Source organism: Acomys minous, assembly GCF_964271855.1.
Source record: "Acomys minous genome assembly, chromosome: 5".
Taxonomy (NCBI): Eukaryota; Metazoa; Chordata; class Mammalia; order Rodentia; family Muridae; genus Acomys; species Acomys minous.
Window position 1 is genome coordinate 57,132,089 of NC_140494.1, and position 25,548 is coordinate 57,157,636.

The 25,548-nt window shown below is 47.9% G+C and overlaps 1 protein-coding gene across 7 annotated transcripts in view; it reads left to right on the forward strand.

Annotated features, from left to right (window-relative positions):
* Positions 1–25,548, forward strand: part of PDZD2 (PDZ domain containing 2) — a 377,862-nt gene that overhangs the window by 273,207 nt on the left and 79,107 nt on the right. For 6 of the 7 annotated variants that reach the window (XM_084781101.1, XM_084781099.1, XM_084781100.1 and 3 more), the window contains 2 exons: positions 10,296–10,797; positions 23,142–23,284. In XM_084781101.1, the coding sequence (XP_084637227.1) occupies positions 10,296–10,797; positions 23,142–23,284 (645 nt within the window). The remainder of the gene's footprint in view (positions 1–10,295; positions 10,798–23,141; positions 23,285–25,548) is intronic. The other variant, XM_084781102.1, reaches the window with a different exon arrangement.

Here is a 25,548-nt window from a genome sequence, read left to right on the forward strand (position 1 = left end):
GCCCCTGGAGAGGCCAGCATTGCAGAGGTGTCCTGAATTTGCCTTTTTGCTCCTCCTCTGCTTGCCAGAATGGCTCCTTAGTGCTTTGAGTTTAAATAAGTTGAACAAACGCAGCCTCCATTTTCCCCAGCATTCTTGGGCACCAATGCAAGCTCATTACTCAGAGATGAAGTGGAGAAGTTGGCCCCCTCCGCCCACACCCTATGGAACCACTTTACCTCCTCCCTGCCAAGTGAGCCTGCCTGAAAATGCCGCTTGCTTCCCCCAAGCCTTTGTTTATGGGTGTGAGACATAGTTGAGGTGTTGACTTCCCACTCAAATAGAATTCCCGATGATGCTTAGAGAGGCCTCTTTTGGCTGTTAAAAGTCAGCAGCCAGCCATTTTTCTGTTATCAAACCTGGTACCACAAGCAGCATCAGGACCGGGCTTTGCCATGAATCCCAGGTTCGTTTCCATGGTTTGTTTGGAATTAGGTGGATTTGAAACCTGTTCCACCTTCACCAGCTCGGTAACCCTCCCTGCTGAGCTTTACAAGCTTTGGCTTTCTCACGGTAGAAAAGCGAGTCGTGGTCCTTACCTGATGGGGGCGCTATTTTAGGGTGATCTGAGCTCTGTGCTCATGGGCTTTAACATGGCATGCTGTGCAGTGTTAAGCAGTGTTGGTTCCTGTCCTCGGTTTCTACAGTAAAGCTCACTGTGTAGTGTACTTCTGATGGAAACAGCTGTTAAACTTTGGGTCTTAGACATCTGTATCCACACATCCTGCAATTGAGAGCTCTTTTTGAATGCTTCACATGCAGTCATCTTTTTAAAAAAAAACAATAAAGAGGGAAAATACAAAGGCATTTATAATCTAATATCTGAACAAAACTAAGAACCGGAGGTCCCCAAGAGCGCACACATGTAAAACACAGTTACAGTTACTCAGCAGATGCCACAAGTTCACCAGCTTCCTGCCGCATCTGGAAAGACGTGCTTTGTCTGTCTTTCTAGGCCAGGGTTCTGTGGACTTGACGGTCTTACAATCAAAGGCCTCTAAACCAGCAAGAGTCCTAAGGGATCGCAAAGATGGATGGCCCATGGGGAAAGGATCCAACCATTTTCCCCAGTGTCACAGGAGCATCCTTTGCCCCGGGAAGAGGAAGATACAAGCTAGCAATCCGTCTGCATGAGCCTTAGTACATTATGGTACCTGCCAGCTTGGCTGTGGCTGCCAGAGAAGGAGAAGAGGAAAAGGAAGGTCCAATATGAATAGAAGGGATGTTGGATGAGGCAGGACATCAACCAGAATATGGAGATGGAGAGTGTCGCCTTGCTGTTTCTTTTAGTATCTTTTCTGACTTCAGAACAGTGAAAGCAATTCTGAAAAGAAGCCCACAGTGTTGATGGAAGCTGTTTTGACATAAGTGAAACCAGGCTTGGCACAAGGAGAGGGCAAACCCAGGCCAAAACCATGCATAGGACCCTGGAAGGATGGAGGCGAGCTAAGAAATTGTTTCAAGATGGATCTGAAGCCACTTGAAAGTCAGGGGAGCCAGGGCGGTACAGACATTTCGTCAATGTCTGAGTTAGTGTGTGAGAGGCCTTGTATGGGCTCGTGGGGGACCCATCTTCTCTCAGTTACCTCTGAAGAAGAGAGAGGGACACTACGCGGACTTGGGAGGTCGCCTGGGGCTTGGAGCTGCCAGCTGTGGCTGGTTTGGGGAAAGGAGAGAAGAAAATGAGACTGGTTTTTACTCTCAGAGCATCCAGCAGCTTTGACTGTGGGAAGAATTTGGGAGATGAAACAGGGAGTGTATGGGAGTCTGTCCTTACTTTTTTTTTTTTTTTAAGGGGTAGTGGCTTTATTCAAGAAGATAAACTGAATGTAAATCTCTTCAAACTTTATTCTGGAGCACTGAGAGCAGCCTCCTCTTGCACGGGAGGAGCAGGGGCAAACGGCCTATGTGGAAATCCTAGGGGCTGGCGTTGGACTCAACCTCAGGACTCCAGAGTGCACAGAAAGCTTTGAGGAAAGCAGTCCCCATGGGAGCTCACGGGATGCACTAGAAGGGGCCAAGCTTTCAGGTCCCTCCTGGGAAGTTTACTGGAATCACAACCACACGAGGCCTCCAAGCGTTAGAAATTGCTGGAGAGGCTGTCAAGTCAGTCTTCTCACTGTGAGATGTGACCGTCTGAGATTGAGAAGAACAGTGACCTTGTTGCATGGAAATCAAGATGATTTCCCCCAACAACCCCAGGACCTTGCTCTTTTCATCCAGTTGTTTTCCCAGAAGTCCCCCCCCCACCCCACCCCTTTATTTCTAGAAGATCTTAGAAGAAAGGATGTTATAACATCTCAGAGGTTGCAGGGTACAAGAGTTGAAACAGAAAAGAACATGTCTGCACTTAATGCTGAGGAGCATGGGATGTTGTAGATGTTGCATAACAGCTGGATTTCAGATGCACATTGATTTACATTTCTAGTCACCGGGTGCCTGTAAAATGTTGAGCTCCTTTTATAAGCAACAAAACCAATTATAAGCCAGCTCGTCTGTGTATTGTTCGGCTGTAAGTGAGGCGCTGTCGTTCTGCCCTGTTGGTGGGACCCTGGCTAGCCTGCGGTAGGCTCATGAATGACGGCAAAAGAAATGAGGCTTCTGGGTCAAGGATGACAGGCAGTTCATTGTTCACAGGAATAGTAGTACACTAATTCCTATTCTGTTTTTACTCAGCCCCGCTTGTTGCGGTTTGTTACCCATGGCCACTCACTCTGAGAAGAGGAAATGGAAGGGCTCAGAAATAATTCACGATTTTTGAATTGTGTGCCGCTCTCAGTAGCATGAGGGACCCTTGAGCTATCCCAGGGATGTGAACCATCGCCCCTTGGTCCGGGGTGACTGTGCTCTCTCAACTGCTTGTCATTAGGATGACTTAGAAACTAGGTCAGCTGTTGCACTAAGCAATTGATTGTGTTCAGGCAACCCCTCATTTCCCTCATTGTAGCTACAAAGCAGCAGAGGAGAATTAATGACAATTCAGATATGCCAAGGAGAAGTCCTAAGTGAAAATCTGAAATAGATAGAAAAAGAGTGGGTACTGGCCCTTAATCAAGCATCCACTGGGAGGTCTTGAAATGCATTCCTCATAGATAAATCTGGATTACTGTAACAGCCAGAGTATTAGTACAGCTCCACCGTTTCCCCAGGCCCTGGTTTCCTACAGGCATCACGCACCCCCATCCATACCTAGCATTTAATTTTCACTTTGGGACCGTGTGATGCTCACAGGTTTTCTTAGAAAAGGTTGTGGGAGCCTGGTCCCTCAGATTCAAGCTCTCTGGGAGGCATCACCCGAGGCAGACTACACACAGGTCCCCGGGTCCCTTCCCCCTCGGTGGATCTGTCTGAACTTGCTCCCCACTGTTTCCCAGCCATGTCGTCCCTGGGAAATGAGTCTCCAGGTATTTAGCATTTCTTCCCAACCCTCCAGCCGCCTCCGAGAGTCCTCTGGGCTTAGCACATGTCCAAAGACCATAGATTAATGGCTCAGCCTCCTTTACTTCTCAGGAGAAGAACAATCATAGGCAAAATGGTTGATCTCCATCTGCCCCATGTTAAACAGAAAAGCTGTTGGCACCCAGTCTGGTGTGCGTTTATATGTGGTTGTTTATGAATCTTACTCTGTATCCCAGGCCAGCCTGGGACTTGCTTTGTAGCTCAGGCTAGCCCAGAGTTTGTGTCAATCCTCCTGTCGTGGCCTCCCAAGTGCTAGGATTGCAGGCAGGACTACTGGTTTCTGCCACTGTTCTGTGTAACTCTGGTCCCGTGCTGAGGATAGATAGGCCCAGTGACAGAACGCGTACTTAGCGTGCTCGTGGCCCTGAGTACCATCCGCTGCTCCTCGTGGCCGTGTGGGAACACCCTCCTTTGGTCAGGGTTTGTTTTCGTATACACTGAGTGTCTTGACATTCTGGGGTGAAGTAGGAATTTCTACTTGGTTGAAAAGTATTGAGTTACAGAATTACTTTAGAGTTCCTAGGTTATATGATATTTCATGAGCAGTGTCTAGTGCTGGGCATCTAGGTTACTTTGAAAGTCACCTAATATATAAGCATCAGTAGTCTGTGGCTCCCAAGCAGTTTTCAGAATCACCTGGGGAGTCTTCCTTCTGAGAGATTGGCACAACCATCAAAGTGTCCTGATTGTACTCTGTCTCCCCAAGGCTCTTCTTACCTGTATTTCCTTGTATTTTTTTGAAACTCTGGGCACCTATATTAGCTCTTTCAAGTGTCTGGTCTCACCTGACCACCCCCTCCACCAGAGACTCCAGAACTGGACAGAGTGTCAGGGAGCAAAGATCATCAAAGCCTCAGTTTGGATAAGACACTTTGTGGAACAGAGGATGAACAATAAAAAGGGAAAGTTCTAGGCTATGATCCAAAGTCCAAGGGGTCTGGAGACGTGTTCAGCTCTTACGGAGGACCCAAGTCCATTTCAAGCACCGATGTCAAAAGACTACAACTCCATCTCCAAAGTCTGATGCACTCTTCTGACCTTCACAGGCACCTGCACCCACATACCTATACCTGTGCACAGACATGCTCAAAACACAGATGCTCATATGTGCGCACACAATTTTATTTTGTTTTGTTTTGTTTATTTATTTTTGATTTTTCGAAGCAGGGTTTCTCTGTGTAGTCTTGGCTGTCCTGGACTCACTTTGTAGACCAGGCTGGCCTCCAACTCAAAGCGATCCGCCTGCCTCTGCCTCCCGAGTGCTGGGATTAAAGATGTGTGCTGCCATTCCCGGCGACAATTTTAAATCCTTAAAAAAAAAAAAAAAGAAAGAAAACCTTGCTGGGGGTGGTGGTGGTGCATGCCTTTAAACTCAGTACTCAGGGAGGCAGAGGCAGGTGGACTTCTGTGAGTTCAAAGCCAGCCTGGTCTACAGAGCAAGATCCAGGACAGAAACCCCTTCTCAAAAAACCAAAAACCAAACCAAAACAAAACAAAACAAAAAAACCTCACTACCACATATGTTGGCCTTTCTTCATTTTAAAAATCATCCTAGGAGAGTTGAAGTAAAAATTTAATTGAAGTAATAATTTGATTTGCCAAAAGAAAATGTAAATTGGGGGAAAAGGGCAAGTTTGAAGCAATATTATAAAGAAGCCTCAGGAAAGGCAATTGGACCTTTTTCTGTGAGGAGGGACTCTTCTGCTTTTCTAACCCTTAGATGTCATGTCACTCGAGCTATTTAGTGTCCTTTCTCCAGTGGCAGAGCTCAGGCTGGGGCTGGCTACCCCACACCAGTGTGTCTGGGGGCGGGTGTACTTGAGCTGTGTGAACGAATGCCTTTGCCACACGAGTGTGTCTTCTCCTGCGGCTCCAGAGCTGACTGCTATGAGGTGAGGCCGTCCTTTGCGGTCTCCCTCTTCTCTCTGCATTCACGGTGTCCTTCCTCCTCCTGCCGTGAGCTAAAGAAACACAAGAACTTTGTGAGATGTGCCCACCCGACCTCAGACTCCATAACCTGCAGCATCAGGAGCCAAAATAACCCTCTTTCCTATATCAGTAGCCAGGCCTCGGATTGCTGTTCAAACAACCAAAAGCTGATTGCAGGGCTTCTAATGACTGAGGTGGGAAGACGAGTAGGTCAGTAACGTGCTTGCTGCACACGCAACCGTGAGGACTTCAGGGCAAGGAAAAGAAGAAACTAGTCAGGCATGGTGACACACACTTGTAATCCCAGTACTGGCCTTTCTGCCTACCTAGCCTGCATGGTGAGTTCCAGGCCAGTGAGACATCTTATTGGAAAAGAAAAGAAAAGTGATGGGAAGAGAAAGGAAAAGAAAAGGTTGGACAGCACCTAAGGAGTGACACTCAAGGTTGTCTGTGGCCTTCAGATGCACATGAACACACATGCACAGGAACACACATGCACACATACACACATGCACCACTAATGCTAGGTGAGAGTCCCACGGAACATAAAGGAGGGCTGTAGTGTGTGAGCTACCGGAAAGTACTGGAAATGGTAGAAAAGTCACTTGGGTACATATGGAGAGAGAATGTGGGTCCAGTAGATGGCAGGTGATTTAATGATTCTAAGAAAATGACCCCCTAGCCAAAGTGTCTTACTGCAGCGTGGCCTATTACAGGGTCCATGGCTCATTAATTGCCCTTTGTCTTTGAGATGGCATTGTAAAATCCAGAGTCCAGGAAGGAATAAAACAACCTGTCTCACAGTTCCTTTATGGTGCCGAGATATTATTTATTGCTGGGAAGCCAGAAGAAAGCAAAAAGACACACACACACATACACACACACACACACACACACACACACACACACACACACACACACACACCCACACACGGGAGTGGGGGAAGGGGAACTGAAAGTAAACTGTATTTGGCTTTATAGTTTTGCCCAAGACAGACCCCGTAGAAAAAGTGAAGAAACATCCCAGGTGCCTGCCAAGGTTCTTGGCCCTTTCATGAGGGCACATATTGAAAAAAGATAGTTGAGGTCATGGGCCAGGCTTTTAGATACTAAAGGAAATATCTGTGTATGTAACTCACATGCACAGGTGCGTGCACAAGTGTGTGTGTGTGTGTGTGTGTGTGTGTGTGTGTGTGTGTGTGTGTGTGCTTATGTGTGTGTTACTAGGCTTGAGCCCAGTGCCTCACACAAACTCAGCAAGCATTGTGCCATTGAACCACACCCCCACCCCTCATGGCACAGATCTGGCTATCCAGTGTGGGGAATCCTTTGGGCTAAACTCAACCACATTTCCACCAAGCTGCTCCCTTGCCATCACCGGCCCGTTGCTCACATGGAAGCTTGTGATGAGATGGGAGAAAAGATGACCCACCCTCCTTCCCATATGCTGACAGCCCAGCTTTCCATCTGATTTACCCTGGTGACAGAATCTCAGAAGAATATCTTAATTTTTTGTTTGCCTGCCATCTTCTTTTCTTGGGAGTCAGCATTGTGCCTGGCGGGGGGAGGTGGAGCAGGTGGCTTGGTCCACCTCGGAAGCTTTGCTCTCTGTCTCTCCCTGACTGGGAATGGAGGTTGCATAGCCTCTGGCCTTTTTTTTTTTTTTTAGGCAGAAGCAGAGGTTGGGTTTGTGAAGGATTTAGTTGTCGGACCTCTCTGGGAACCGGTAATATGTGGGAGGTGGCAAGATGCCAGGGCTGTAGGCATTTCCCCTAGACTCTTTGGCGATCTGTACATCTTTATCTCCTTGGAGAGAGCAGGGCCCAAGCCTGTCTTCATTTCCTGACGTTGAGCAAGTCTTTATTGGCGCTTTCGTTATCTGAGATCCTAAATACCAACCCTCTTCCGTGGATTCTTAAAGCTCTGGAGCAGACACTATGCCACACTTCACCCGCATCCTCTCCGTTTTAGCCTCTCCTGCTCCTTTGTGTTTGTCAGCCTTCAGATGTAGGGCAAAGTGGCCAGCTGTGATCAGCTATGACCAGCTGTGACCAGCTGTGACTAGCCTTCTCCATTCTGAGGTCCCTTATTCCTCCAGCTGTTCCTGGCTGACAGTTTCCAACAGCCTCTTCTGTCCTGGTCAGCTTGGTCAATGTCTTTTTCTCCTCTAAAAGTGGAGCCCTGGGAATGGCAGTCCGTGTGCGCTGTGAAAACCCCAAACTAGAGCCGCCATCAAGAAAAAAGTCCGCACAAGGCTTCCAGCGCTTCTTCAGCCAGGGACATGGTAGTGCCCATCCATGCTCAGCGCTGGTCTGGATATGGTAGTGCCCATCCACGCTCAGCGCTGGTCTGGACATGGTGGTGCCCATCCACGCTCAGCGCTGGTCTGGTTATGGTAGTGCCCATCCATGCTCAGCGCTGGTCTGGTTATGGTAGTGCCCATCCACGCTCAGCGCTGGTCTGGATATGGTAGTGCCCATCCACGCTCAGCGCTGGTCTGGTTATGGTAGTGCCCATCCACGCTCAGCGCTGGTCTGGACATGGTAGTGCCCATCCACGCTCAGCGCTGGTCTGGACATGGTAGTGCCCATCCACGCTCAGCGCTGGTCTGGATATGGTAGTGCCCATCCACGCTCAGCGCTGGTCTGGACATGGTAGCGCCCATCCACGCTCAGCGCTGGTCTGGACATGGTAGCGCCCATCCACGCTCAGGGCTGGTCTGGACATGGTAGCGCCCATCCACGCTCAGCGCTGGTCTGGATATGGTAGCGCCCATCCACGCTCAGCGCTGGTCTGGATATGGTAGCGCCCATCCACGCTCAGCGCTGGTCTGGATATGGTAGCGCCCATCCACGCTCAGCGCTGGTCTGGATATGGTAGCGCCCATCCACGCTCAGCGCTGGTCTGGACATGGTAGCGCCCATCCACGCTCAGCGCTGGTCTGGACATGGTAGCGCCCATCCACGCTCAGCGCTGGTCTGGACATGGTAGCGCCCATCCACGCTCAGCGCTGGTCTGGACATGGTAGTGCCCATCCACGCTCAGCGCTGGTCTGGATATGGTAGTGCCCATCCACGCTCAGCGCTGGTCTGGATATGGTAGTGCCCATCCACGCTCAGCGCTGGTGTGGACATGGTAGTGCCCATCCATGCTCAGCGCTGGTGTGGATATGGTAGTGCCCATCCACGCTCAGCGCTGGTCTGGATATGGTAGTGCCCATCCACGCTCAGCGCTGGTCTGGACATGGTAGTGCCCATCCACGCTCAGTGCTGGTCTGGACATGGTAGTGCCCATCCATGCTCAGCGCTGGTCTGGATATGGTAGTGCCCATCCACGCTCAGCGCTGGTGTGGATATGGCAGTGCCCATCCACGCTCAGCATTGGTCTGGTGTCACTGTCTGCTTCCAGGCAGAAGTTTGTGTTGCACTGGTCGTGTTTTCCTCATTCTAAAATCAGTATTCTGTCCAGGCTGTTTTTATCTATTTTTCCCATTTGTTTTATATTTATGTAGATGGGTGGTGTGTATGTGCACATGTATGCCTGGTGTCTGGAGGAATCAGAAGAGTCAGATCCCATTGAACCAGAATTACAGATGGTTATGAGCTACCAGGCAGGTGCAGGTCTTTTGCAAAAACAGTAAGGGGGTGGCTGGAGAAATGGCTCAGAGGTTAAGAACATTGGCTGTTCTTCCAAAGGTCCTGAGTTCAAATCCCAGCAACCACATGGTGGCCGATAACCATCTATAATGAGATCTGGTGCCCTCTTCTAGCCCGTAGATATACATGCAGGCAGAATACTGTATAAATAAATAAATCTTTTAAAAACAAAACAAAGCAGACAAACAAAAAAACAAGTACTCGAGTCCTGAGCCATCTCTCCAGCCAGCTCCCCATTTAATTTGTCCTTTACTGTGGGAATTGTATGAGTTATCGGCCACACCCAGACGGGAGTCTTTTGTATACTTATAATTCAAGCAATTGTTGAAGGAGTGAATAATTTTTCTGGTTTAATCTCTTTACCTGTTTAAACATTCATAATTATGTATGCCTTTGGGATACATTTCAAATATGCGTCATGGTGGTCAGATCGAGGTAACTGGCACATTTCCTCTCCATTATTCGCCATTGCTTTGTTTTAGGAACAATCAAAATCCTCTCCTAGTTATTTTGAAATATACAATTAGATGTTGTCAAACACAGTGGCCCTATTATGCTATAGAATAGTAGAGCTTACCTCTCCTACAAGAACGTCTTTGATTTTCTATTTTTATGTGCACTGGTGTTCTGCCTGCACGTATGTCTATGTGAGGGTGCTGGATTGTGAGTTACAGACAGGTGTGAGCTGCTCTGTGGGTGCTGGGAATTGAACCCAGGTCCTCTGGAAGAGCAGCCAGTGCTGTTAACTGCTGGACCATCTCTCCAGCCCCCAAGAATTTTATTTTATTTAGGAACTGGAGGTAGAATACAGAGGTAAACTGCTCACCTAGCATATAGGAGGCCCTGGGTTCGATCATCAGTACTACAAAGCAAGCAGTGCGCGTGCGCGTGTGCACACACACACACACACACACACACACACACACACACACACACCTACCTTAAAAGAAGATAACACGTTGAGATTGAGCCTGTTGTAGAAAAGCCCTGTTAGGGCTCCCAGCTCTAGGAGAGATGTTAGAAGTTTCCAGTCTGTGTGGTCTTCTGTCTGCTTGAGATACTGAGGGTTGTTTTAACACCAACAATTGAATATGGTGAAAGATGGCGATTGAGAGCTGAGCTCACTAGGAAGTGTGGGGTCCTGGCTGGACACCGAGTGCCGTGTCCAGGAAGGGGGGCTGGAGTTTAACTGTGCATGTCTGTGTGTTGCAGTTACCTGGCTGAGCAGTGCTGGAATGGCGGCTTCATCTACCTGATCATGCTGCGGCGCTTCAAGCACAAAGCCCACTTGACTTACAATGGCGACAGCGGCAACAGCTCGGAACCCGCAGAGACACCTACCTTGGAGCTGGGTGACCAAACTTCCAAAAAAGGCAAAAGAACAAGAAAGTTTGGGGTCATTTCCAGACCCCCTATCAACAAGACCCCCGAAGAAGCCAAGAGCAGCCGTGGCTGTGATGTGACGGATGACCCCAACCCTGACTTGGAGAACGGCACAGACCCTGACCTTGGAAATGGCCATGCCTTTGAGCTAGAAAATGACCCACATTCCCTCAAGGATGTGGCTGGCCCCCACCTGGAGAAGTCAGAAGTGGACACAGGGGCAGAACTCAAAGTTCCAAAGACAGAAGCTCCTCTGGGCAACTGCAATGACAAACGCCACCTCTCAAAAACTGGGAAAACAGACTTCCAGTCAAGCGACTGCCTAGCACAGGTAAGGTGCAGTTGGATTATCAAATCTGAGTTGTTTTCAGTGTGTGTGTGTGTGTGTGTGTGTGTGTGTGTGTGTGTGTGTGTGTCTGTGTGTGTCTGTGTGTGTGTGTATGCATATCCGCCTGTCTGTCTGTTGGTATGTGGGTACATGTATGGAGAGGCCTGAGGACAATCAAAGGTGTCATTCCTCAGGTGCCCTCCACCTTGTGTTTTGAGAGAAGTCTCTCATCAGCTTAAAACTCACCAGGCAGGTTAAACTGACTGGTGGGCAAGCCCCTGGAATCTCCCTAAATGCCATTCTCCAAAACACTCCTATGTCCAGCTTGTTGTTGCTGGTTTGTCTTTCGTTTTGTTTTGTTTTTTGAGACAGGGTTTCTCTGTGTAGCCTTGGCTGTCCTGGACTTGCTTTGTAGACCAGGCTGACCTCGAACTCACAGTATCTGTCTGCCTCTGCCTCCCAAGTGCTGGGATTACAAGCATGTGCCACCATGCCTGGCTGCTTTTGGGTTTTTGTTGTTGTTTGGTTTGGTTTTGGTTTGTTTGGCTTTTTGAGGCAGGGTTTTTCTGTGTAGCCTTGGCTATCCTGGAGTCATTTTGTAGACCAGACTGACCTGGAATTCACAAAAATCTGCCTGCCTCTGCCTCCCCAAGTGCTAGGATTGCAGAGTTTTTGTTTGTTTGTTTCATGCTTTAAGATTTTTTATTTTATTTTATTTTATTTTATGTTCATTGCTGTTTTGCTTGTGTGTATGTCTGTGTGAGGTGTTGGATCCTCTGGAACTGGAGTTACAGACAGTTGTGAGCTGCCATGTGGGTGTTGGGAACTGAACCCAGGTCCTCTGGAAGAGCAGCCAGTGTTCTTAACTGCTGAGACATCTCTCCTGCCCCCTATTTCTGGCTTTTATATCAGTTCTGGCATTACGTTTGGGTCCTCTTGCTTTCAGGGAAGCACTTCACTGTCTCAGCAGCTGTCTCCTTGGCCCTAGAATCTGAATCTTAACATAAACACTGGTGAGGTTGCTTCTCAAGTTTACCTAAGATAGCCTTGGACTTAGAAGCCAGCAGACTCATCGAGATGAGTGAATGAGCAGAGCCTGTAACAATAACAGAAAAGTTCAAGTCCTTTTATCCCACTTAAAGAGCCAGTGAAGTGGTCCTAAGTGGAAAATTGAAGCCTTCTGTGGTAAAATTTGAGCCCTCTGAGGCCCGGATAAAGCACTGAGCAGCCTTGTTATTCATCACTACTGTCACAGAGAAATTGCTACTTCAAGGCCAGCCATTCCTGGTGGCAGTTGATAATGCAAACATCGAGCCTCAGCGTGACACAGGAAGGGCGGCCGACACAGGGAAGTATCTGCTTTTATTTTTAACAGTTCAAAGCCAGTGCTATTTTTATGAGATCATGTTATTACATTGGTAAATTCCAGTGACACACAGCAGCGTCTTCACCGGCATCTCGTTTAAGTGGTTTCTCTGTCAGTTCGATGCTGGTCCTATGGAAGTGAGAAGAGAGTAGTGGTGGAAAAAAAAATTGTGTTGCAGGTTGTCTCCCCAGCGTCCTTTCTTAGACTTACATTTCTGTATAGTGGACATGCCTTGGCAGAGGATGCTGATGGAAGCTATAGTTTCCTGAGTGGGTGCTGGCTGGCTTCTCTGACACAGAAAATGGCTCTAGGGGTGAAAGGCAAAGGTGTAAAAGAGGTGTGAAAGCAACATGTTCCTGTTTGCTGCTGAGAAAGCTCGCCCTGGGCGTGAGTGACATGTCCCATAAGGCTGTTCGAGTGGTAACTTCTGTAGTTTTAACCACTCCATATGCAGGGTTGAGAAGGAGAAAGAACCACTCTCTCACGCGCAGAGTGCCTGACACAGAGGCAGTCTTCTCTGTGGACGAATGGGGCACCAAGAGAGCGGCTGTGTTTCTAACCATTCTTTCTGTTAACTTTTATGGGGTCCTCGCAGGAGAAGGTTTAAAGAGTAAACAAGAATATAGGCCTCCAGCACTCTGGAGGCAGAACTCAAATCTGTGAGTTCAAGGCCAGCCTGGTCTAAAAAGTGAGTTTCAGGACAGCCATGGCTACACGGAGCATAGTACATACCACCCAGAGGCTAAGAGCACCAGTGCGCTGGCTGCCGTAACTTGGCCAAGTCTTTCCCCATCATGGTTGGACGTGAAGCCACAGTGAAACTCTTAGGTGGATAGATAGCCTTGGCTTCCTTGGGCATTTCAAGGGTTTGGGTGCCAAAAGCGGTTGAATCTCACAGTCTAAAAAATTGGCTCATTAAATTAAATTTCTGGGTTGGTCCGCAAAGACCCTTGTGTACCGCAGTCCCCCTTGACTAACCTTTTCGGATCAAGGGCAAATGACCCAGAAGGTGTAAAGATTTAAAAAATGCAAACCCTAACCTATTGCTGTGGGGGCCCTGCATGCTGTGGCACATGCGTCAAGGTCAGAGGGCAATTTGGAAGAGTTGGTTCTCTCCTTCTTCGACCGGGTGGTATTGAACTCAGGTTGTCAGCTTGGCAACAAATACCTGTTCTCACTGGGTCATTTGTCATCTCTATAGCTCTATGGGACATTTTAAAAAATATTTTATTTAATTTTAATTTTTATGTGCTAGTATGAGAGTATCAGATCTTGGAGTTACAGACAGTTGTGAGCTGCCATGTGGGTGCTGGGAATTGAACCCGGGTCCTTTGGAAGAGCAGGCAGTGCTCTTAACCACTGAGCCATCTCTCCAGGGACATTTTTTTTTAAGCCATGGGTTTTTTTCCTCGAAGAAGGGGCTCTGTCACCTGCAACTGGCTTCTTTCTAAGTGTTCACAAGGCACAAATTGACAGCTGGCTCCAGTCGTACTGTCGGTGTTGGAAAGTGAGGATGGACCACGCAGCTGAGCTTATTACCCACAAACCCCAGAAGCTTCTTTACCCTGTGCATTGGCTCAGGATGGAGGGCCGACAAGTGCTGCACAGCTCCCTCCACTCCACCACAGGAGCCCTTGACGTAACCCTCCATGAAGAATGGCTGGGTTCTTGGGCTGCAATGAGTGGGTTTTTATTTTTTGACTCCAACATGGTTGAGACCAAGGTCATGCTAAAATGGAATTTCCAGAAAATAGTTATTTACCTCTGAAGTCTTTGGGGGAGAGCAATTCCATTCTGCTTGAATAATAGGTGATTTAACATGCCAGTATAATTCCGTTTGTGCCTTATTAATGATTTAATATTATCCATGGAGACTTAATAAGTTATAGGAAAGGTCCAGAAAGCCTAGTCAGACCATTTTGTTTGACAGGTTCTTCTTTATTATAGACTTATTTGTCATAAGAAAATACTACAAATAAATATTACAAAGCCGGGCATGGTGGCGCATGCCTTTAATCCCAGCACTCAGGAGGCAGAGGCAGGCGGATCGCTGTGAGTTCGAGGCCAGCCTGGTCTACAAAGTGAGTCCAGGATAGCCAAGGCCACACAGAGAAACCCTGTCTCGAAAAACAAAAAACAAACAAACAAAAAAAACTACATTAAAATAAATCCCAGGCCATTGTTTCTCATTCTGCTCTCCCTTAGCAGAGCAATGGGAAATGTATTTCCTCTTAACAATTGTGGTTTCTTCTTTTTGGAACCAGGACTTGTTTCACGCCTCTCACTGGTCTGGTACTACATAGCTCAGGTTGGCCTCAAATCACAACAGTCTACCTGCCTCAGCCTCACCAGTGCTGAGATTACAGGTATGAGCCACCAAGCCTGGGGCCACAAATATTTTCTTTAAAACAATATTTTAATGTGTTTCTGTGTGAGCCTTTGTGAGCGTGTGTGAGTTGATGTGTACCGCCTGCATGCAGGAGCCCTCGGAGGCCAGGAAAGGGTTCTGGGAATCTCCTGGAGCAGGAATTACAGGCCGGTGTGGGTGCCAGGAACCAAACCCAGTTCCTCAGCAAGAGCAGCCAAGCATTCTTAACCACTCGCCACCTCCCCAGACCAAATATTTTCTTATAAAAAATGGTATGTTTGTGTACAACAGTAACTCAAACAATACATATATAAGCAGATTACTCTTTTAAAATGCCAAATTTGGGTCCATCTTCTAAAACACAAGAATATCTCAGTCTATAGACGAGCAATTTTAGAGCTATCCTCAGGGTAGTTTTATAGCCTTCCTAGCAAACCCCATTTATCATATAAAAGACAGTTGCCTCTGTCTGTTTACCTGGAATGTGTCTTTTTGTAAAATGCCAAAATGCATACAACCAGTTGCAAGTAGGGAGAAATCCTGCCAGGCCAGCCAGTTTCCTTCTGACTGCGGTATGTGTCTGTGGGTACAGTGATGTCTCACTCCAATAATGATCACTTACCCCACACAGCATCAGACCTTTCCCCTTAGTGCGGTTCCCTGGGGACCTCATGTGCATACCCCAGATCTGCGTCTTCATGGAAAGACAGGAATGTCTCCCATGTGGCCACTGGTTTGCACTGACCAAGGTCAGCCTGAGGAGGATTCTAGGGAGCCCCCAGTGTCACTGGGAGAGCATCTTGTCCTCTGTGGTCATACTCCAGGTCTGTGCCTTCGGACTCCCTGCCGGCTGTATGACCCCATTGTAGATGTTTCATATTGTGCCTAAGATTCAGTGCCAGCCTTTCCGGAATGGTGACATCCACCCCAGTGTTCTAGCCTTGCTTGGTCTTATCCAAGCTTGGGCGACCATCTATCCATTCTGGGCTGTCTGGAATTTTGTTGTTTGTCACTGAACTTGCTAGGAAAGCCCTGTTAGCAAAGTCTGCTGAGATGCTGCCCTCTCCTTTGCATCACATCCATGCCTCTGCCAAGTCTTGCTAACTCTGGTTCCCCTTAAGCTTTCACAGCTACCTCCACGGCCAGAACATGAGGTTCGGGCAGGTGTAAAACATTGTGACCTACACACTCTTTCCTGCCAGTCATCCACTGTAGCTTTGAGGAACCTTACTGAAGAGCAAAGCAAGTTACTCATTCTCACCCACGTGCAGATACACACCCACACATGTACTATAGTTAAGACATTTGAGTGAGTCCAGAGTGATGTCCAGATACCTTGGCATATCATTCAAGGCTCTCTAGTCTCTGATTCTATACCTAACTTTCTGCCTCTGGCTCCTTTGTGTTGTTAATTGTATAGCCATCTCAAAGAGTGACGCCCAAAGCCCCACCCCCCAACACAAGAGTTTCTGTTCCCATGGGAGCAGGTGCATCCCATCCTGGTATAGGGATTCGTTCCCCAAGCCAGAGACACGCCAAGGCCCATCCGTACACAGAACCTTCATCTCACACAGAGGCTTCATCTTGAAGGTGTGATCCTTCAAGGATGGTGTGGGACCAGAAATCCCAAACTCCTGGCACTGTGGTTTTCCTGAGGCCAGGTCTGCGCCTGGAGGTACTCAGGGTTTCTTGGTGTACCCTGCTGCCACCATGTTGGCTAAGATTTTCATCAGAGCTGCTACCTTTTGCCCTTGAGCCATTGTGGATGATGAACTCTGCCCCATGTCTCCTCCCCTTTCCACTCTCTCTTAGCTCCCACCTTCCTGGGGCATCACACGTCCAGATGCATTCCTTCAAGAGACCTCTATGGACCTCTGTGGCCTTCTGGAAGCATGCTTGTCATCAGGCCACTCCATTCTGGGCTCCTGCATTGCCCCACTGCCTGCCTATTGGTCCATAACACTTAACCTCGTCATATTCCAATGACCATTTAGCTTGTGGTGTCCCTGTGTTCCTATTTTTTGTCACCAAGTCTTATACCAGATCTTGTCGTCAAGGCCTTATACTTGAAGTGTGCTGTATGTCCTTGTTAATGAAGATGCTCCAGGGACACCAGGACTAGATGGGACAACAGGTTCCTACCCCAGTTCTTCTGCCCACACCTCTGTGGCCTCCAAACTGCCTTGGCTTTCCTCTGGGCTGCTGCTCTCTTGCCTATAAACTGAGCGCTGTGGTCTGATGACTAAGGGACTTCAAACCCTGACACTGTGATCACACATTTTTTTCATTTCTTACTGGTTACTTTAAATAAGAAGAAGGGATAAGCAAATGGTCTCAGGATAGGTTTGCAGTGAGGGCCAAGACATTTACTGCAGTGAAAAATGTTTCAGTGATGGGTGTTTTCTCACATGTGGGGCAAAGATGCTGTTGTAGAATGTTCTTTTGGCTTCCAGCAGAAATGAGGTCATTTAAATGCTGCATAGTGGCTTTCTAATGTGCCGCCCTGTCTTAGTAAATAAATCCCCATGCTGCCTTCAGTAAAGCTTTGCACGTGTGAACTCCCACAGTAGTAGCTGTGGTTTACAGGAAAGGCTAACACTCTGTCATTGGTACAGAAGCCCAGAGCAGCCCATTTTTCCTCATCTGGCCTTTTGTCCATAAACTCAGTCTCGTTGCCCTCTAGCCATTATAATAGAAAACTAATGCCCAAGCCATCTGTCTAGGCAGGGCCTATCTTGGAATTTGGTTGTCTCTATGGCTGGATCTGTGTCAGCATGCCGATAAACACTGGCAGACACACAGGTCTGGAAGAGCTCTTAATGTCCATCTCCGTGGTACCCAAAGAACCATAAGATTTGTGGTTAAGCACTCTATACTGCATAACTCCTCCAGGCTTATGGAATATTGTTACGCTCCGTTCTGGCTGCTAGAGAATCCAGTTGGTAAGTGAGCCAGACCAGATCCCTGTCTCGATGTCATTTACAGTGCAGAAGGGGCTGTAAGTAATAAAGGGGGCTATAAAATAGCAAATGATGACAAGCACCTTTAGTGAACGCAGCCAAGGTGAAGAGGGAGATGGCAGGACACGTCACCTGCAGGGATAGCTGATGTCAGGTGTCAGCGAGCCCAACCATGCTGAGGAAGGACAGACCTACAAGAAGGTCTCAGGAGAACTAGCAACGCAGCTGCAGACAGCAGGAGCAGTAGGGGTTCCAGGACTAAGTGGCCCTAGGAGAGGACACAGGCGAGTGGACAGACTAGCTTCTAACATTGTTCTGTACAGTCCGGAGGACAATCTGTGACAGCCACGGTACTCGCTTTTCCAGTGAGTGAGTTGATTAGGTGCATAGCAAGCCAGAATAAAAGAGTGCACAGCAAGTTAAACAGATAGCTAACAAAGCATCGCTAAGCCGGGCACTCAGAGTATCTGGCGGAAATCAAATGGGGGAAGGCCTCTAAGGCAGCCAGCTAGAGCTCCAGTAAAGAGAATCCCAGGCAGATCAGAACGACCCCTTCAATGAGGCTTCAAGTGAAGGAATGGATGGCAACAAAGATAAGGCCATCAAAACTAGAGCTCGCAGTGTCCAGCAGAAACTGGCCGGGGATGTTGAGACAATTGACTGGAGTCCTGCCTGGACTGTCTCTCCGTGGCTCAGCTCCAATGGCTGGCCTCCCAGCTTCCCCTCCCCACAGTAGGCATTTTCACTCCATGGATAAACAGTGTTAATCTCTTTTGGAATTGGTCCTCAAGGACACAGTGGTTTTATTCTTGTGCTTTTTTTTTTTTAAACCTTCCCTGTCATAGTGTTAGGGCAGCCATTCCATCCCCAGGCAAAGGACCATGGAGGGCCCTTTGAGACAAACCTGGTTCTGAAATAGGCAGCATGCCCCCCTTCGAGGGCCAGGGGCTCAATAAACTCAAACAAACCCATGGCATTTCATGCTGGACAGAAGGTCATGTCCACCAACATAGAGTGTGGACCTTGTTCTCAGTCCACAGCTAGTTTAAGCCCCCCAGGGGTATAAGCAGGGACTGTCATGGCCTGTCCTTGTAAAGTGTGTCCCCTGGATGGTTAGTAGTGAATATCCTATAGATCCAAATAGTAAGCTAAGAGCCCATGTTACGGACGTTTGTGATCACTCAACCCAAAGATGCTTGTGACTTCGATAAGAGTGCCGCTAGGGAAAATGGCGGGTAGATGTGGGGTCTGTTGCAGCAGCAGACCCTGCAGATGGCTCCCATGGTTCAGGTGTGAAATACATTCAGTGTTGTTTTGTTTAGGACAACCTATTTGCTTTTGGCCAGTACTGACTCTAGCCTAGTAAATTTGAAATATGTATTTTAACTTAAATGTTGCTTTAGCCCTGAGCAGCTAAATTTCAGAACAACAATTGTGCAGATACATTGATAGCGTTTTCCTCTGTTGCTGGGTTGCTGTTTAGACTCCTCCAGTGGACTGAAAACGTCCAAGCAAGGCGATGTTCATTGATTTCATTGGATAACTTAGAATTTCTACATTTGATTGAAATCATCTTATTGAATGAAGGTGAAGAAGAGGAGTTGGTCAGTCAAGTGCTTGCTGGGCCGCATGAAGGCACAAGCTTGGATGTACATGTCTCTAACCCAAGCCTTGGCAGCACAGGCAGCCTAGGGCTCAGAGTTCAGTCAGTCTAGCCAAACCAGTGGCTCCAGGTTCAGTGAGACCTTATCCAATTTATAAGGTGGAGAACAGCCAAGAAGACACCCAACATTGACCTTTGGCCTCCACGTGCATAAACAGTGTACGTCTCCCCCACCCCCACCCCCCCAGGGAAGAAGTCTGGTTTTTAACTAAACTAGTTGGAAGTGGAGTAAGAAAAGATCAGTTGGCGGTGCCTGTCTTACAGACCTTTGTTTATATCCTGTAAAACCATTTATATTAGAAATGTGTATAGTACTTTAGTGTGTGTGTGTGTGTGTGTGTGTGTGTGTGTGTGTGTGTGTGTGTACATGTAGACACATGTGTCCTACAGCAATGCATGTAGAATTCAGAGGAATTTCGGGGGCGTGTCCTTGTCTTCCCTTTTACTTTGAGGCAGGATCTTTCTTGTCTCTGCACTGACTATCCAGGTTAGCTGAACATGAACATGTGATTCTCCTGTTTCTATCTCTTACCTCACCACTCTCACCACAGGAGTGCCGGAACTACAGGTGCATGCACCATACCTTACACACTCCACCCTGTCTTTTGAGATAGGGTTTCTCTGTGTAGACCAGGCTGGCCTGGACTCACTTTGTAGACCAGGCTGGCCTTGAACTCACAGAGATCTACTTGCCTCTGCCTCCCAGGTGCTAGGACCACAGGCATGCACCACAGAGCCTGGCTGCTTTTTTTTTTTTAATGTGGTTTCCAGGGCTTACACGGCTAGCACTTTGACCTGCTAGCTACCCCTTATCCTTTGCTGTGTTTCCAACTAGCTGTGTGTTGGATTCAGGAGCTTATGGATTGTGTGAATGCTCCTTATGAAACTTTCAGAGTACACATATAGGCTATTTTTCTACCTCTTTGGGCATAGTTTCATTTCTGAAAAAATCATAGGCCCTACTTTTTCGTTTGTTTGTTTGTTTGTTTGTTTGTTTGTTTTTGAGATAGGGTTTCTCTATGTAGCCTTGCCTGCTCTGGACTTCCTTTGTAGACCAGGCTGGCCTCGAACTCACAGAGGTCCGCCTGCCTCTGTCTCCCGAGTGCTGGGATTAAAGACATGCACCACCACAACCTGGTCATAGGTCCTATTTTTAAAAGCATTTTAAATGGGGAGGAATAAATGTAGTATCACGCCCTCTGTTGACCATACCTACATATTCTGCCTAACACACCGACAACAAGATGAGGGGAAATTACATGAACTAATAATGAGGTAGACACATTCTTACTACTTTGAGCTAAAATCGAAAGCTTTCGGTAATGGGCCCTATTGCTCTTTGAAAGAAGAGCCACAGATTTCCTTGGCCGAGGGAGAAGGAATGGAGTCTTACCTAGTAGAACCCAGAGGGGGAAGAGGCAAGCCACTGCTCTACTCTCTTGAGCCTAGGGAGGCAGCCAAAAAGGATGCTGGCACGAGAGACACCGCTAACCGGCATAGAGGATTGACCAGCATGCCCTTCCGGTGGTGTGTGCTAGGACATTGGGTCTCCTGTGTTGGAGCTGTTGCAAGCTGCCACCTTGGCAGCCACTCTGATTCCCAAGGATGGCTTTTGGACATAGTGGAGCTATGAGAGCTGTGAAGGCCAGGGAGGGTGTTTCTAATGGAGAGCAGGAAGGCGTTCCAGAGGTCAGAGGCAGCAAACCAAAACTGTGGAGTTCAGAGCAAGACGATCGGATGAAATAGGACCCGCTGACAAGTTCATGAACAGCTGCGGTAAGCCAGTGACTTCTGAAGTTGCATTTGGCCAGACAGGCTGTGTTTGCCTGTGGTCAGTGGATGGAGGAGACGGTTGGCACCGCTGCTTCCTGCTGGAATGCTGGAGGCCCACCGAGCAGCACTGTACAGAAGGGTTGGATCCACCAGGTCTCGGTTTGGTAATAATTCCTGCAGACATTCCTATTGCTGCACATCAGTGGTGGTTCAACATCTGGGCCTTTTACCGTCCGTGCAGTTTCACTTCAGTCGCTGACAGCGTGTATCTCAGGTTTTATAAATGCTTCACATTCTTTCTGTTTTGTAAGCAGCTCTAGTGGGCAGGTTGCCTGTTCCCAGGGGTATGAGAGCTTTGTTCCTACGGATCCTGGTGGTTGCACTGAACCTTCATGATGAATTTAAAAGGCCGATGCTGGGGAGTGTGCTGTGTGACTCATGCACATATCGCTAGTGATTTAAAAACAATAATAATACAAAACTGTACCCAAACTTTTTTTTTTTAAATCACTTTTAAATATTTTTATGGAGCTAGAGAGATTGTGCAGTAGTTAAGAGGGCTCGAGTTCGGTTTCTAGAACCCATATCATGTAGCTCACAAGCGCCTGTAACTCCCAAGTCTGTGGGGGTTTGATGCTTTCCATGGGTATTTAGATGCATGTGCACACAGACAGACAGACAGACACACACACACACACACACACACACACATTTACCCTTTTTAAAGATTTTATAATTTAGTATCTCTGAGCATTGAAGTGTCTCAAAGAATGCAAGCATCTTGCAGGGGGCAGGTTCATGTCTTTAGCATGAACCAGGGATTTCAGAGGAAAATTAAGCAAAACTAGAAAGCAGCCAGCAACAAAAGGGCTTAAAGACATCAGCCTTGGAGAAAGGGCAGCTTTTGATGAGGGTTGATGCGTACTTTAATGAGCAGGTAGCATCCAAACCGATGCTATCAGCTGCTCTGTTGACCAACACTCGGCATCAAATTCATCTGCCTTCCATTTGGGTTTCTCATGTCTGTGCTCTAAGGAAGAGTGAGATTCCAGAAGGCAAAGGAATATGAAGCACATTGATTTCAAGCCTCTCATGAGGGGTAGCTGACAAGGACTGTCTTGCTCCCTGTCACCATCTGCCATGTACCTGCTCAGTCTTATTCTGTTCCCATGGATGCTTCATTGAGTCCTACAACAAACACAGAAGTAGTAATAATGCCTCTCACATTAAAGGTGAGGAACAGTATCTATCTAGTAGGTGGCTCTGTAAATTATAAATAGCAGAGTACTGTAGGCTCTGTTTTTTAACAATTAAATTTTATTATACAACCCAACTAGCTTACACAAGAGGGAAAAAAGGTTAAAGGGAAAAAAGAGTGAACCTTCCGGTATCTGTTCCACGGGACGGGTCCTTAGGTGTCTCTGGCCTGCGTGCTGGTCCAGCCTGTTCACTGATCCACGTGCGCTTAAGCCCGATCTCAACCTGTTGTTCTCTCCTCTCCGCCTGCCTGTGTTACTTGTGAAGGGCGGTCTCCTTCTCCCATTGAGGGTCGATTAGAAAGACAATAGTCCAGGTGCAGTCCCCAGGTCTGCTTCCTGAATTTCAGGCCCAGGATGGCTCCACTCAGTCTATCACAGGGTATCCATGGGGTGCCCAAGGGTAAAGCCCGCCAAGATTGCTTCCACCTGTGATAAAGCTTACAGTCTTTCCCACAGAGTATCCTGCAAACTAGCTGAGGTTTCCTGGTACCCAGTCATGAGCTGAGCTTTCTTCCTTTGACCTGCCCATGTGCATTAGTGCTGTACAGAAGAAGTAAAAGGACCCCAGAGTAGAGCAGTGTTTGTATGCACGGTGTCATCTGTATCCCAAGAGGAAGATGCACTCCCCACAGGACACCTGATAGGATGTCAATAACTGGGATGGCTAGCTACACAGAATTCTCTGAAACTAAAACGTAGATACTTGGCCGCCACTGCACCCCTACATAAGGGCAGTGAGTCCCTATAGATTGACACAGATAGAACATTTCCATTATTCCAGAAAGTTCTATGTGTCAGCACTGACAGCCAGACTTTGGTCCAATCAACAAAGGCCTTTTCTTCTGTGCGTGTGATGTCTGGTGATAGATGGCTCGGCCCGATGTGACAGTGCTACTCTACCGTGTCAACGCTGTGTGTCTGTCCACATCCTTCATGCACGCTCGCTTTTTCTTCCAAGGAGGAAGTTGGCCGGATATGGAAGATGGAGCTGCTCAAAGAATCAGATGGGCTGGGAATTCAGGTTAGTGGAGGCCGAGGATCAAAGCGCTCACCTCACGCTATCGTTGTCACCCAAGTGAAGGAAGGAGGTGCCGCTCACAGGTGACTAAATAACTCTCCCTCCTCCCTCTCCCTCCCCTTGCCCTCCTCCTCCTCCTCCCTCTCCCTCCCCTTGCCCTCCTCCTCCTCCTCCCTTTCCCTCCGGTGCTGGGTGCTAGTGTCTTTCACTTGATTAAAGCTCTGTTAGTCACAGTGCATAAGGCATGTGGGAGCCCTAGAGGAAACAGACAAGAGCCGTTCTAACTGGACACACCTCAGAGCACAGGAAGTGGCTCATTAGGGAGGAAACCGGGATGCTCTAAACTGTGGAGCAGAGATTTCATTTCTTTGTACTCCCTTTTAGATTACTTGCTTATCCTAACTCTTGGGATGCTAGCACTGACCGTGGCACTATGTGATTATTTATTAAGAAGATGCCCCTGAACTGAAGGTCACGTTCCTGACATCTGATGTCCTGTGAGACTGTGACTAATGAATGACTCAGGAAAGTGGCACCGGCTGAAAATGTGGCCACCGTGCAAATGGGTCCAGATCTTTCAGAGTTTCACACGCATACACCATCACATGTCTCCATTGCACAAGAGGAGGTGGAAAGTAAATGTGTTTAGCTGGAGCACATATGAAAAAGGTTATCTGAGTGTGAGGTATATAGCCATCCCCAAATGGTCCTCGCTGGGCTACTTTCTCCCACTCACGTGTGATATCTACTGTTTACAAGGCATGGGGTATGAGCATGTGTTGCCGTGTCCTCATGTACACAGTGAGACCACAGAGCGAACGGCCCTGGTGGGGAAGTGATTGTCTTCTATCTAGTCTGCAATTTCTTCTGGCAGGGGGCCCAGACTCCAAGATGGCTATGATGAGCCATAGCAGTGTGAGCGAAAGTCTATCTCATAGGGTGTAGATGAAGGAGCTAGAGTTGTTTAGGCTGAGTAACCGAAACGTAAAGACAGGACTGGGCAAAAGCTAGCAGACTGCATCCTGCTCTTCAGCCTCATATAGCAAGATGCTTTAAAAAAAAAAAACTACCCTAGTGGTAAGATTAACTACAACTGTCAATTATCCAAGTGACAGTATTATTAAGAGATTAAGACCTTAGATGGCTTTAACCCAGATGAGCATCACTAAACTTCCTGAATGGCGTTCCTGATATGCCTTAAGGAACGCTCCGCAGCTGGCTGTTTTCCCATTAATGCTATGTCTTAACGTTCTGGTCTATCTGGCAGGTTGGCAACTGGGAAATTCCTGTGCTCAGAGATAAGCTTTATGTGGAGATGCTCTTGTTGCTTTCTCATCAGGGCTATGGCTAAATGGTCCCCCATCGTTTTCTTTTCATTTTTAGCCGGAAGTGCTGTGTGTGTGTGTGTGTGTTTCCTCTGTGGTATACGACTCATCAGTGGGGCATTCTAATTAATAACAGGAGATGAGAGAAAATGGAATTAGAGAGCAGAATAAGGAAAGGCATGGACTGGGATGTCTTGGTGGTGGTGTGAATAAGGAAGCCCGCTAGCCATGGCCATAGGGATGTCTTGGTGGTGGTGTGAATAAGGAAGCCCACTAGCCATGGCCATTGGGATGTCTTGGTGGTGGTGTGAATAAGGAAGCCCACTAGCCATGGCCATTGAATTGTCTATGCCAGGTCCCCCTCCTCCCATAGGATCATCCCCCAACCCACACACCGCCTTGAGATTCCAGTGTGTCTGTCCCTCCAGGTGACTTTCTCATTCCCTCTCTTTCACCATGCCAAATAACTAGTGGGGCCCTTGGCATCTCTCTACTTAGGGATTTTTGAAAACAGAAGGCAGAGGCTGTTGGAAGTCCCTTGTGCCCCTTGTCTTTTATTAAAGCCTAGACTCATAAAGAAAGATTACCATGTGTACCCCAGAGGACAGAGACAGCAAGAGAGATGCTGTTGAAGGCAGAAAGAGGGAGGTAAAGATGAAAGGGGAGACGTTGGTTCATTCATTGGGAGGAAGCACAGAAGAGAGAGAGAGAGAGAGCTGGGTGGGCCCAGGAGGGTGCAAGGCATGCGCAGGTCCCATGACAGGACCTGGGTAGTGATAGCAATCCTTGAGAGGAGGGTAGACCCCTAGGCCCATAGTCTCTGCCTCACCGGATTTGGCTCCTTTTTGGTCCTAAGAGACTAGATCATCACCAGTTCAGTGGAATCACTGCATAGCCCCACCCAGTGTTCTAGAGTTGTGTGCATTGAGGGCCATGACCCGCCCCAAGGAGACGGTCCCAGTGACATCAGAGTCTCCTGCCAGCCAGTGAGAAGGAAGCTCAGAGTTGGGCCTGATTGAAAT